This window comes from Chiloscyllium plagiosum, chromosome 25, assembly GCF_004010195.1.
Source record: "Chiloscyllium plagiosum isolate BGI_BamShark_2017 chromosome 25, ASM401019v2, whole genome shotgun sequence".
Taxonomy (NCBI): Eukaryota; Metazoa; Chordata; class Chondrichthyes; order Orectolobiformes; family Hemiscylliidae; genus Chiloscyllium; species Chiloscyllium plagiosum.
In genome coordinates, this window is record NC_057734.1 from 45,450,978 (window position 1) to 45,464,716 (window position 13,739).

Genomic DNA, 13,739 nt, shown 5'->3' on the forward strand with positions numbered 1-13,739 from the left:
ACCTGGACTTTCAGAAAGCTTTTGATAAAGTCCCACATAGGAGGTTAGTGAGCAAAATTAGGGCGCATGGTATTGGGGGCAAAGTACTAACTTGGATTGAAAGTTGGTTGGCTGACAGGAAACAAAGAGTAGTGATAAACGGCTTCATTTCGGAATGTCAGGCAGTGACCAGTGGGATACCGCAGGGATCAGTGCTGGGACTGCAGCTTTTTACAATATATATTAATGATATAGAAGATGATATTAGTAATAACATTAGCAAATTTGGTCTCCAAATTTGAGGAAAGACATTCTGGCTATTGAGTGAGTGCAGCGTAGGTTCCTGGAATGGCGGGACTACCTTACGCTGAAAGACTGGAGCGACTGGGCTTGTATACCCTTGAGTTTAGAAGACTGAGAGGGGATCTGATTGAGTCATATAAAATTATTAAAGGATTAGTCACTCTGAAGGCAGGAAACATGTTTCCGCTGATGGGTGAGTGCCGAACCAGAGGACACAGCTTAAAAATACAGGGTAGGCCATTTAGGACAGAGATGAGGAGAAACTTCTTCACCCAGAGAGTGGTGGCTGTGTGGAATGCTCTGCCCCAGAGGGCAGTGGAGGCCCAGTCTCTGGATTCATTTAAGAAAGAGTTGGATAGAGCTCTCAAGGATAGTGGAATCAAGCGTTATAGAGATAAGGCAGGAACAGGCTACTGATTAAGGATGATCAGCCATGATCATATTGAATGGTGGTGCAGGCTCGAAGGGCAGAATGGCCTACTCCTGCACCTATTGACTATTGTCTATTGCCGGATGGCTCGATCTGCTTTTAGGGACATAAGAACAGGAATAAGTCATTCAACCTAGCGAACCAGCCAGCCTTTCAGTTAGATCATGGATCAGTTTCTACCTCAATGCCACTTTCCCACACTTTCACCATATCCCTAATATTGTTTGTTCCCAGAAACAAGTCGATTTCTGGTTTAAAGATGTTCAATGATTGACATAGCACAGCCCTTGGGAGTAGAGAATTCCAAAGATTCACCATCCTCTGAGTGAAGAAATTGCTCCTCATCTAGGTCTTAAATGGCCCAACCCTTGGGGCTGTGTCCTCTGATTCTAGAGTCACCAGTCAAGAGGAACATCCTACTTACATACACTTAGTCACACCCTGTGTAAGAGTTTTAGAAGTTTCAATTTGGTCACCTCTTATTCTTCAAATTCTAAGGAATACAGACACCACTTATTCATTCTCTCTTCACTCAACAATCCAGCCATGCTAGGGATTAATCTGATGAACTTCTATGACACGTATATCCTTCCTATAATAAGGAGACCAAAACTGTACACATATCTAGATGTGATTTCATTTTTGTTTGATTTTTTTGTAATAGTTTTTAATTCAACTGAATGGCTTGCTATCCCACATCAGAGGGCACTAATGAGTCCTAAGCATTGTACACGTAGGCCAGAATGGGTAAGGATAGCAGACTTCCTTTCCTTATTGACATTAGTGAACCAAGTGGGTTTTTAATGACCATCCTGTAGTTTCATGTAACTACTACTGAGACTTGTTTTTTCATTTCTGATTCGTTAAGTGATTTTTTTTGTGTTTTGAAATTGTCTTTCTGAATTAATAGTCTGGGTTTCTGGTTTTCCAGTCTTGTATTATTGCTCATATGCTACCCATATCCTCAAAAGTATTCAAAAACATTTTATCCAGCCAAATTGTTCCTGTTTGTGAAAGGTTCAATCATCAGAGAATGAGTTCAAAAATAAAATGCATGATGGAAGAATCGCATTCGTTGATTTGTGCAAGAAAGGTCAATCAACTTAGAGTCATGGAGTTGTACAGCACTGAGACAGACCCTTTGGCCCAAACTGGTCCATACTGACCAAAATGTCTGTGCATGCAAACCCATTTCCCTGCACTTGGCCCATTTTCTTCTCGAACATTCCTATCCATATATTTGTCCAAGTGCCTTTTTAAATGTTGTTAGTGTACCCGCCTTAACCACTTGCACTGGCAGCTCATTCCATACATGTACCACCCTCTGTGTAAAAAGAAAAGTTGCCCCTCAGGTGCCCTTTTATACTTTCCCCTCTAACCTTAAACTGATGCCCTCTAGTCCTTGATTCCTCAACTCTGGGGAAAAAGACTGAGTGCATTCACCCTTTCCATGCCTCATGATCTTTTACACTTTGATAAGTTCCCCCCTCAGCCTCTCCTTATATCTCAGACCCTTGAGACCTGGCAACATCCTTGTAAATTTCTTCTGCACTCTTCCCAGTTTAATAACATTCTTCGTATAGCAAGGTGACCAAAACTGAACAACAGCACTCCAAGTGCGGCCACACCAACGTCCTGTACAACCGCAATGTAACTTCTGAACTTCTGCACTCAGTGCCCTGCCTGATGAAGGCCAGTGTGCTAAACGTCTCCTTCACTGCTCTGTCTACCTGTCATTCCACTTTCAGAGAGCTGTGAACTGAACTCCAAGATGCCTGTGTTCCACTACACTCCTTAAGACCCTACCGTTCATCATGAAACTCCTACCTTGATTTGACTTTCCAAAATGCAAGGCCTGACACTTATCTATGTTAACTCCATTTGACACTTCTCAGCCCACTCCCCCAGCTGATTGAGGTCCTGCTGCAATTTCTGATAACCTTCCTCCCTGTACACAATACTGTCTATTTTAGTGTCATCTGCAAACTTACTAATCGTGCATTGCACATTCTCATCCATATCATTGATATAGATTACAAACAGTAATGGGCCCAGCACCGACCCCAGAGGCACTCCCCTAGTCACAGGCTTTCAGTCTGACAAATATCCTTCCACTATTACCCTCTGCTTCCTTCCATCAAGCTAATTGTGGATCCAGCTTCCCCTGGATTCCATATGATCTAACCTTCCAGAGCAGTCTACTGTGTGGAACCCTATCAAAGGCTTTACTGAAATCCATATAGACTACATCTGCCACCCTGCTCTCGTCAACCTACGTGGTCACTTCATCAAAGAATTCTAACAAACTCGAGAGGCATAATCTTCCACACAGAAAGCCATGCTTACTACTCCTAATCATTCCTGAAGAAGGGCCTGTGCCCGAAACGTCGAATCTCCTGTTCCCTGGATGCTGCCTGACCTGCTGTGCTGTTCCAGCAATAAAGTTTCAACTCCTAATCAAACCCTGTCATTCCAAATGCATGTATATCAACTCTCAGAATCTTCTCAAGTAACTTATCCACCACAGATGTTAGGCTTACTGGTCTGTAGCTCCCAGATTTTTCGTTGCAGCCCTTCATGAATAAGGACACAACATTTACTACTCTCTAGTCTTCCGGGACCTCACCCATGCTAATGATGATGCAAAAATATCAGCCAGGGCCCCTGCAATTTCTTCTCTTGCAGTGTTATTGGATATATCTGTCAAAGCCAGAAGATTTATCCACCTTCATACATTCTAATATGTCCAACACCACCTCTACTGTGATATGCACTGTTCCCAAGATATCACCACTAACTTCCCCAAGTTCCCAAGTCTTCATGTCTTTCCCATGGTAAACATAGAGGAGAAATATTCACTGAGAACCTTGGCCATCACCCCCTGCTGTTCTACACTTAGGTGTTCACTTTAGTCCTCGAAGGATCCTATTCTCTCTCGAGTTATTATTTTTCCTTTGTACTGCAAATGTCAGAAAACTGAAATGTTAAAAAGTAAATGAAATTCAGCTGTGTGATAACTAGATTGAATCAGAAAGGAGAAAAGTCACGTTAAGTCTTTAAGTTGCTGATGCTACTTCAGACATTTTTCCGATGCTGACATTTTATGTCTTTATTAAAAGACTTGTGGATTATTGCCATTGTGAGCTCGGAGTATGTATTTTCTTGTGAATGGAGAAGGGACTGAAGCGTATGGTAATAAAAGCAGCAGATGTCAAATTCAAACCATGTCACAGGATAGACTTATTGTCCCTTCACAAGCATCCAGTCTTTAACTGTTGTACCTTTTTAGAAAATCTTTTGTTTTTTTTTGCATTTTTCCCAAAAGCAGCTTAATTTTATTCTGAAATGGAATTCATAAAAACAAATTATTTGGTGCTTATTATATTCAAATATGTTTTGGACAGGAAATAATGATCAGTTATATGAATTAGAGGCACATATGTTAATCCACCGGTCAAAGGGTTCCTAATTCAGTGCACCAGTTAAATAGTTCATGAACTTCATTGTAACTTATCTTCTGTGTGTCTCTGTTTTCCAAAATTTTGTTTCTTCTTACAGGAGTATTATTCCATGGATAAAGAAATTTGGAACTCATCCAACCACTGGCGAGGTAAAATTCCTTTACTTATGTACTTTCTGTTTTTCATTCAGTATAAAGGATTCACAAAAATCTTTCCAATTATATCAAAAGAGAAAGGATACTCATGGGTATAGTGAGTTGTTTTTTAAAAAAAATTAGAATAAGGAAGTGGAGTAATGAATTGTAGAGCAAGAGGATAACATACCTGACATTTCGGGAGAACTCGTGGTGCATTAAAAATAATCTCTTTGAAGTTAACAGAGATGGAAACAGTATTAGAAGAAATCCAGGCACTAAAGATGGAAGATTTTTCAAAGCCTGCTGGTTTCTGCCACAGGATCTTTCAAATATTCCTTGAATTTGGAGTAGTCCGTTCTGGCTGCAAAATTTTGAGCATAACTATATTATTTAAGAACGATAAGAGAATGTAAAAAGTTATAGATCTGCTTGTTTGATAACTTTGGATGGAAAGTTGATTAGATTCCCTACAGTGTGGAAACAGGCCCTTCAGCCCAATTAGTCCACGCCGACCCTCCGAAGAGGAGTAACCCACCCAGACCCATTCCCCCTAACTAATGCACCTAACTCTACGGGCAATTTAGCATGACCAATTCTCCTAGCCTTAACATTTTTGGACTGTGGGAGGAAACCAGAACATCTGGAGGAAACTCACGCAGACACTGGGAGAATGTGTAAACTCCACACAGACAGTCACCCAAGGTTGGAATCGAACCTGGGTCCCTGGTGTTGAGAGTCAGCAGTGCTAACCACTGAGCCACCGTGCCGCCAAGTTATTGAAACCTATAAAAAGGAACAGAATGACTTGGAGGAATAGGGCTGATCAGAATTAATTACTGTGTATTTGTAAAAACAAGATCATGTGTAATCTACTTTTTAGAACATTTAAAGAAATAACAGTAGTAATAAACAGGAAAATGTCTATCAACCTAGTTTTATATGGAGTTCCAAAGGGCATCTGTCGGAGAATTGAGCCCAATTGATCAGAGACCACAAACAAGGATCGTAGTGAAATTGACAAACGGTTTATTAAACAAAGTGATATCTTGGAAAAGAAATTAACCTGGCTGACAGAACTGATTCTCTGCACAGATGGCCAAATGCTCTTCCCAGAACAGAACGTGCAGGCATGTTTATAGGGGTACAACACAAAAAGGTGATAATTGTAAAGCAGTTACAGTACAATGATGAAAATTGTAAAGAGGTTAAAACAAGAATAAACTGAATGGAAATTAAGCAAACGTCCTGCGGTAGCAATTCATTTGTAATTGACACAGGAGATTCCAGCCATCTCTGAGAGTGGGTGAGAATGTCTTTTAGAGGATTCTTCATTGTATTTCCCATCCACGTGAATATTTGTAAATGTCCCTTCTCCTGGCATTCAGTTGTGTCCATTGTGTTCCTCCTGTGATTGAAGTCTTCCAGGGTGTCTCAGTCTGCCTCTTTGTTTCTGCGGTATCGGTTTCAATGGGAAAGGAACCTGCCCTTAAGGTATTGGAACTGCAGTACTAATCTGGGCTGGGAGCTGAATATGAAAACTGTTTTAGGAAGTGTATTCTCTTGTCTGGGAATGGCTTAGCCATGTCTGGTTTTTTATGTTAACCCTGTTTGGCCAAGACTGGGCATTCTGGGTAGTTTCTGTATGTGTTGGCAGGCTTGATTTCTGTGTTTTACACGCCAGCTTCTGTGGTTTTTATGTGGACACGCTGTGGGTGAGCAGGGTGGCAGATCTTTCCCCCACAGCATCCAATAAAATTTCACTTATGGGCAACTTTTTCCTCTATGGAACTCAAAGGACACATAGCCTTGAAATCTGAATCAGGCCTTTGAAGAGAGAATTTTGGAAACATTTTTCATGTAAAGAGTGATAGAAATGTAGAACAGTCTTGTACAAAAAAAGGCAGTAGGCACTAATTTAATTGTTAATTTTAAGTAAATAGCTCTGTAGAGTTTTGCTTTCCAAAATATTAATGTTTTTTAAAAAATCTTGACGCAAGTGTTATTGGAATGCTGAAAAGAAACAGTCTAGATAAAACCAATGATGTGCTGATTGTCTCTTGGAAATGGTGTGTGTTGATTACCAAACTGATTTTGCCAGGTAATTGTATTTATAATATAAATCGGCCGTGAGCTCATTGATGAACAGGCACAAGAGTCCCATCATAGTCTCTCGCTGCTGAACTTCTTTCCTAATTCTACTGATGTCATTTGTACCTTGTATATTGTTAGGCTTAAAGTACTTAACAGGTTCCTTAAGGTCTGATCAAAATGATTACAAGAAGACACCTGCACTTGTATATAGGGGAAAGTGAAGACTGCAGATGCTGGAGATCAGAGCTGAAAATGTGTTGCTGGAAAAGCGCAGCAGGTCAGGCAGCATCCTAGGAACAGGAAAATCGACGTTTCGGGCATAAGCCCTTCTTCAGGAATAGCCCATTACTGAAGAAGGGCTCATGCCCGAAACGTCTATTCTCCTGCTGCGCTTTTCCAGCAACACATTTTCTGCACTTGTATATAAGCTAATTTATTAGCTTAATCTAATTAATATATATACAAATTTAACGAGCATATCTATTAATTTAAACTGCTTTATACACATTCACACTAATAATCCTTCACGCCAGGGATGTTGGACAGCTGGCACTTGGAGCTTTATCTCAGATTCCATGGCATTGCTTTCCTGAAACTCAGACCAATGGTGACGGCCCATGGCCCCAGTCTCACAAACCTGGCCCAATAGGGAGTGCTCAACAAGTTGACAAAGTCTCTGACGTTCATACTATTCTGGTTACATGCTCTATCGCCAGTTTGAGTATTTTCAGTACTTTTCCAGGCATTCTACTGTGCGGCACACAAGTTGAAAACCTCTCCAGATTGCTCTATGTTAACTACATAAAAGAATGATTTGGAGATGCTGGTGTTGGACTGGGGTGGACAAAGTTAAAAATCACACAACACCAAGTTATGGTCCAACACGTTTATTTGGAAGCATTAGCTTTCGAAGCAATGCTTCTTCATCAGGTGTTTGTGGAAGGAGCAGTGCTGCGAAAGCCAGTGCTTCCAGATAAACCTGTTGGACTATATCCTGGTGTTGTGTGATTTTTAATTGTTGTTTCCACAGACAGTGAAGGTCATGCAACCAAAACAAGCTGTTTTTGACATCAGGCCTATTATCATATATTTTGTTGTTATGTCTCATTGTCATATCCAGTTAACCCTTAACCAATAACCCATCATGGTGTGGTTTGGAGATATCACTTTTAAACCCACCACTACATCCTGGTGTACCCCATTTGGTCCAAATGTCCTGTTTTGTTGCTGATTAATCTATGTAATATTGTGATCTCTGTGAAATTAAATATTGTAAATAAATGCATTAATAAGCATTCTATGATACTGGCCTTCAGTGTTTTTACCTCTAAGTTAATTTCCTTGTTCTGGAAAAAGGCTCAAGAATGCACATGGCTAATACAGAAGTAAAACATAGGTGATGCTACAAATCTGACATAACAACAGAAGATCAGACAGCATCTTTAGCAGAAGAAATAATTCTAACCAGTGAGTATCAACCTAACTGTCAACTCTGTTTCTTTCTCCACACATATTGCCTGGTCTGAGATTTTCCCAGGGTTTCCTACACTTATTCCACAAAAAGTTGATGTCAGAGATTTTTCTTTTGAATAAGAAAGGCAGATTTTGAGATGTGGTCACCAGGTGCTGGTTCATGCAGTCTCCCAGATTTGCAATTGAAATGTGACAGCAGTTGAAAGCATGTCCACTATGAAAGAAAGAACCTGCATTCGCTACAGCACCTTTCACGTTCTTAAAACATCTCACAGGCAAATCTTTATTTTAGAAATGGCTGCAAGTTCTGCAGCGCAAAGGCATTGCAAAGAGGAACCTGACATATTTGAAAAGCAACAGACATTTTTAAGACTAACACAGTCGTCTACTTTGTGTTTTTCTGAATGTTCTGTTTATATTTCCAATCAGGCTTATGATTTACTGTAGCAGGGCGGGCGAAGTGAAGAAGTGATGGCTGTAACCTACTTATCTGTCAAGCAGGAAGTGTTAGCGGCATAGTTGATGTGGTTTGATTTATTATTGTCACATTACCTAGGTACAGTGAAAAACTTTGATTTGAGTGCAATGCAGGCAGATCATACCAAACAAAGTGCATAAGGGTAATAAACAGAGTGAGGAACACAATGTTACGGCTGTAGAGAAAGTGCATAGAGCGCAACATCAACGTAAAAGTTAAAATTTGAGATGTCCATTCAGAAGTCTAATAATAGCAGGAAAGAAAAACTGTTCTTGAATCTATTCGTACGTGTAACAGGGTGGAAGAGTGTATAACAGGATGGGAGGAGTCTTTTCATTATGTTGGTTGCTTTTCCAATGGCAACAGGAAGTACAGATGGAGGCAAAGAATGGAAAATGTGCATACAGATGCTTCCTGCAGCCTATCGTGCCCACTAGGTATCATGGATGGTATGTGATAAGCAGGGGCCAGTTTGGCATTATGGATAAACACTCCTTTTGGTCACAGCTGCCCTGTAATAAATGTTGCAAACAAATCAAGGCTGATGTAATTCTATCTTTCAAAACATTTAAAGAAAACTAATGATGTGAACACTCAGTGGTATTTTGTGAAAAACCTTTACTCATGACTCCTGCAAACTCTGATTTTTTGGAAATCCATTCGAGCTATCAGAAGTAAATAGCTTTAGTGGAAAATGAGTGTCACTGGTTTGGATTAGAAAGTGAGAGGTAATTGAGCCCCAAGTACTGTACCATATCGGCTGTGGTTCAGTAGCAGTACAATGCAATCAACTAGATCATTAGTTGCGTTCCCTCAGTAATACTCTAGCTATAACAGCACAGCATCAGGTGCAGATGCAGAGAATAGTATCAGTTGTCATTCACCAGTAATAGTTATATTATCTGGAGTATTATTGCATCCACAGTACTGTAATGTCTTTGGGGCATGCTTTAGTAAATCTGCTATACTGTACCAACTGGAATATGAGGCACAATGCAATACTGCTGCACTATAGCTGATACAGGAAAGCTGCGCATTACAGTTGATATTTCAGTTGATATTGCATTGCCAGTGTACTTTAGCTGAGAGCTAAAACTTTTTAAAGACTAATTTAGCCATTTGACAGCATTTTTAAATTTCCCACTAGAATCATAAAGCCCATGCCCACATTGCCATGAAGTCAGTTTAAACATCACCATCTCTTAAAATAGTGCAACTTTTCTCAATTTTCCCATAACTGTCCCATAAGGTTTGTGTAAATTTCTTGGGACTTTTCAAGGGAACACAGCATCTGGTTACAGAGCAGAATGGTGAGGAACCTGGGAGCGAATAAGTGCTATGTGAGGCAGCAATGAGCAAACAATTGGAATGCTGGACTGTATTAAGTAATCCATCAAGTACATGAGAGGGAATGCCATCCTGTAGCCATACAGTGCTCTGGTTAAATTCTGCCTTGAACATGGCATCCAGTGATAAGATTGGGATGGAGCATTCAAATGGTGGCTGAGGTGAAATGATGATGCTGAAATATGTCATGGAAGAATAGACTGGAAAAACTGCAGCACCTTTGTGTTGTATGGAAACAGCTAAGAAGGGAACCTTTTGAGGCCTATCATTTTGATGCTGAACAGCACAGAGAAAATTTAGAACACCATTTAGAGTAATACAAGTTATAAGTAAAATGCATGTGCAGAAAAAATATTGAGAAACCATGTCAGGCTGAACTTCAAGGACCACCTGCACAACAATTTGGTGGGGACAATACAATCCTTGTATTCAATCAAGATACATCCAATGACAGGGATGCAATGATTTTTATTCATGTGAATAGATGAGCTCAGAAAGCTGAATTGAGAGTGGGGTGCTGGAAAAGCACAGCATGGTCAGGCAACACACAAGGAGCAGGAGAATCGACCTTTCGGGTATAAGCCCTTCATCAGAAAGCTGAATGTTAAGCCTCTTCTATATTTATGTTCTAGTCCTTACAAAGCAATAGGTTTGCAATGAGTTTGTTTATACATTTTTCTTCCACTAGATGGTAGTCTTAAGCTGCTGAAAACTTCCTTGTGTCAACCTTAACATGATGTTACAAGTTCCTTATTTAGTTCCCTATTTGTGCACTCAGTGTCCGTACGCAGGCAGGCAAATTGCCTGAATCCTGGCCTCTCCCACTACTGCTGTGTAACAGTTTATGACAGTAATCATACAGACATCTCAGTGTGATCTGGTCTGTCCTTTTGCATGCTATAGGGAAACTCTTAGACTTAATTTGGCTGGAGTGCCGCAGGTCAGATCAAAATCTTACTATGTGAGGAATTAAGAGAGTGAGTTTTTTTTTCCTTACTGTGCTGTGCACAACACACTGGACCTCCAGATTGGAGGGCAAATTATGGTGCCAAGGTGCTACTAATGGTTGGAAATTGTCAGGTAGAAGCTTGGGAGCAGGTGATCTATTATACTACTTTAGGACCACTGTAGAACTTGTACAAAATAAAATTTGTTCATACACCAAGCACACAAAATGTTTTAATCGAAACATTTTGGAGCAGGGTATGTTTGTATATGTGTTGGATCACACTTAATCGTAGAGTTATTGGGTCAGTTGAATAACTGAGTGGTAGTGAGTGTATGAATTTAGCAGAGCTCAAGGACAGCCCATACTCTTGTAATGCTTTGTATGTAAAGGATGACAAACAAATACCTTGTGCTCTCTGCTATTTGCCCCCAAATTAATAAGCCTCATTACAATCCACTGACTGTGTTTCCTCAAGCCGTCTGTGAATCAATAATACTACAACACACATTCTGCTCAAGATTATTCTGCTCAAGTGTTTCAAAAGTGACACTGTAATTATCTCAACAAATAAGTTAAACTCTGAGCTGTCAGCAGCATTGCACCTTCAGTCACATTTAATTTTGAAGTTTAGATTCTTTCCGTTTTGCCTCTGACTTGACTAATTCTTTCCGTTTTGCCTCTGACTTGACTAATTGTTAAACAATGTGAAGATAATTTATAATCCCAACAGCTATTGGGATATATCTGAGGTGGCGTTTTATTGATTAGGAGGATTAGTCAGAAAGTAGTGGGTTGAAGCCGACGGTCAATGTTCTTGTGGTTTAGCCTTTGTGGAGTAAAAACCTTGGACCTAAACTTCAAAATATTTGTGAAGTCAATGACTAAATTTAGTTGAGTGTTAATGCAGATTAAGGATGGGAATGTGATTATTAACCAGGCAGTTAGGGGATAAAAGTTTTAAACATTTGTTCAGGAGGTATGAATATTACCATCCCTAACTGTCCACGAGAAGGTGATGATGAGCTGCCTTTTTGAACTGTAGTAATCCCTGTGGTGTAGGTGCATCTGCAATGCTGTTGGGCAGAGAGTTCCAGTGACAGTGAAGGATATAGTTCCAAGTCAGGATGATGAGCAGCTTGGAGGGGAACTTGTATGTGATCTTCCCATACATTTCCTGTCCTTGTCCTTCTAGATGTTAGTGATTTGGAAAGTGCTGTCTAAGGGGCCTTGGTGAATTTCTATACCATATCTTGTAGATTGTATCTGCTGCCACTGCATTGATTATGGGTATTGTAAATGTTTGTAGATAGGGTGTCAGTCAAGCAGGTTACTTTGTCTTGGATGGTGCCAAGCTTCTTAAGTGATATTGGAGTGGTATTCATCTAAGCAAGTGATGGGTATTCCTTTGCACTTCTGAGCTGTGCTTTGAGAGATGGTGACAGGCATTGGGAAGTCAGGAGGTAACTTACTCGCTGCAAGATTCCTAGTCTCTAAACTAGTCTTGTAATTACTGCAGCTACCTGGCTGGTCCAGTTCAGTTTCTGATCACTGATAAACCCAGAATGTAGATAAGGCAAGATTCAGAGATGGTAAGGCCATTAAATGTCAAGAAGCAATGGTTAGATTCTCTCTCGTTGGAGATGGCCATTGCATTAAACTCCTGAATAGTCAGCTCAAGCCTGGAAAGTATCCACTTGTTGCTGTATTTGAACTGGATTTGCTTTAGTATCTGAGGAGTGGTGATAGGAGGACCAACCTCTCAGAGATGCTATCTGTCCCATTCTTATTACCCCACTCAAACTCTGAGATTTCTTGCTCTGATCAAGATGCCTGTAGCAGTATTTGTTCAGCCTCGAAAAGATAGAAGAAATATAATGTATAGTAATATTTTATGGGGACAGATTTTTCTGGATTTTCCATTCCTGTCTATGATGTCTTGCTGGTGATTGTGGTAGTTTGAGATTGCTTTCACCTGCCACTCCTGGGTGTATTAAACCCTGGAGAGTTCCTTGGCCAATGATGTAGTTGTAGGAAGTGAACTGTTTTCATATGGTGCTCTGGCTATGACAGATGAGGCATGATCCAGATAAGAACTGTCCCAACCAACTAGAAAATGGCAAAGAAGGATGATTTATTCGCTATGACCTAGTCATTGACTGCAGACAAGTTACGAAGAATGAGGAGGGATAGCTTAGTTTTGTCTCAGTAATGCCTTTTGATAAGAACTATTTCAGTATTGTGGTAGGGCAGAAGCCTGATTTGAGAAATTCAGTCATGGAAAATGGGCATTGATTGGGAAGTAACAATGTGTAGAAAAAAGATTGGGAAGGAAAGGAGGATGGAGGTGGAGCAATAGATTGCAGTGATGGTGCAATCACAAGTTGTGATATTTTGAGAAGAGGGTTGTTGTCAGAAAGCTGAGAAGATTTAAGCCCAAAGTACTCAGCCTTTCACCATAGGACGTTACCAGCATCAATCTAGTTGAACCTTCACCGTATTATCACTCAAGGCACATCTATGTGCTACATTAGATAGATATAAAGAAAAAAACTGCACAGTACTCCAGATGTAGTTCATTTTTGTTCATTATACTCGTCCACCTAAATTTCTCCTAGCATCAATTTTTAAACTTTTCACACCTTTATACTTAAAAAAGCTTTTCTATTATTATCAATAAACAAGTTTACACTTCACTCATATTATAATCTACCTTCTTGCCAATTAATTTAAGCTGTTGATATCTCTTTGCACCTTCTTTGTGTTTTGCTCATCAAAGTACTTCTTGGTCTGTTTGGCTATTTGCAACATTAATAAATTATAAACAATGTCCCATTACTCATTCCTACATGCTCCCATCAGTCACAGCCTCATTCTTTGAGATGCCTAGTTTATCCCAACTATGCTCTGTGTGGTAACTTACCCCATCCCTGCTGATACTCTGAAATCCATGAGCCCTTATCTTGCACAGTAACTGGGTGGCAACTTATCACATGTTTTCTAGAAATCCAAATGCACTATAACTCCTGGAACCACATTTTGATCTATCCATCTTGTTACAGTCTCAAAAACACTAATAAGCTTTTCAAAATCA

At 40.0% G+C, this 13,739-nt stretch overlaps 1 protein-coding gene across 2 annotated transcripts in view; it reads left to right on the forward strand.

Annotated features, from left to right (window-relative positions):
* The window catches only part of ppil2 (peptidylprolyl isomerase (cyclophilin)-like 2), a 363,209-nt gene that overhangs the window by 17,937 nt on the left and 331,533 nt on the right, over positions 1-13,739 (forward strand). For both annotated transcript variants that reach the window (XM_043716077.1, XM_043716075.1), the window contains exon 5: positions 4,271-4,322. In XM_043716077.1, coding sequence (XP_043572012.1) covers positions 4,271-4,322 — 52 coding nt within the window. The remainder of the gene's footprint in view (positions 1-4,270; positions 4,323-13,739) is intronic.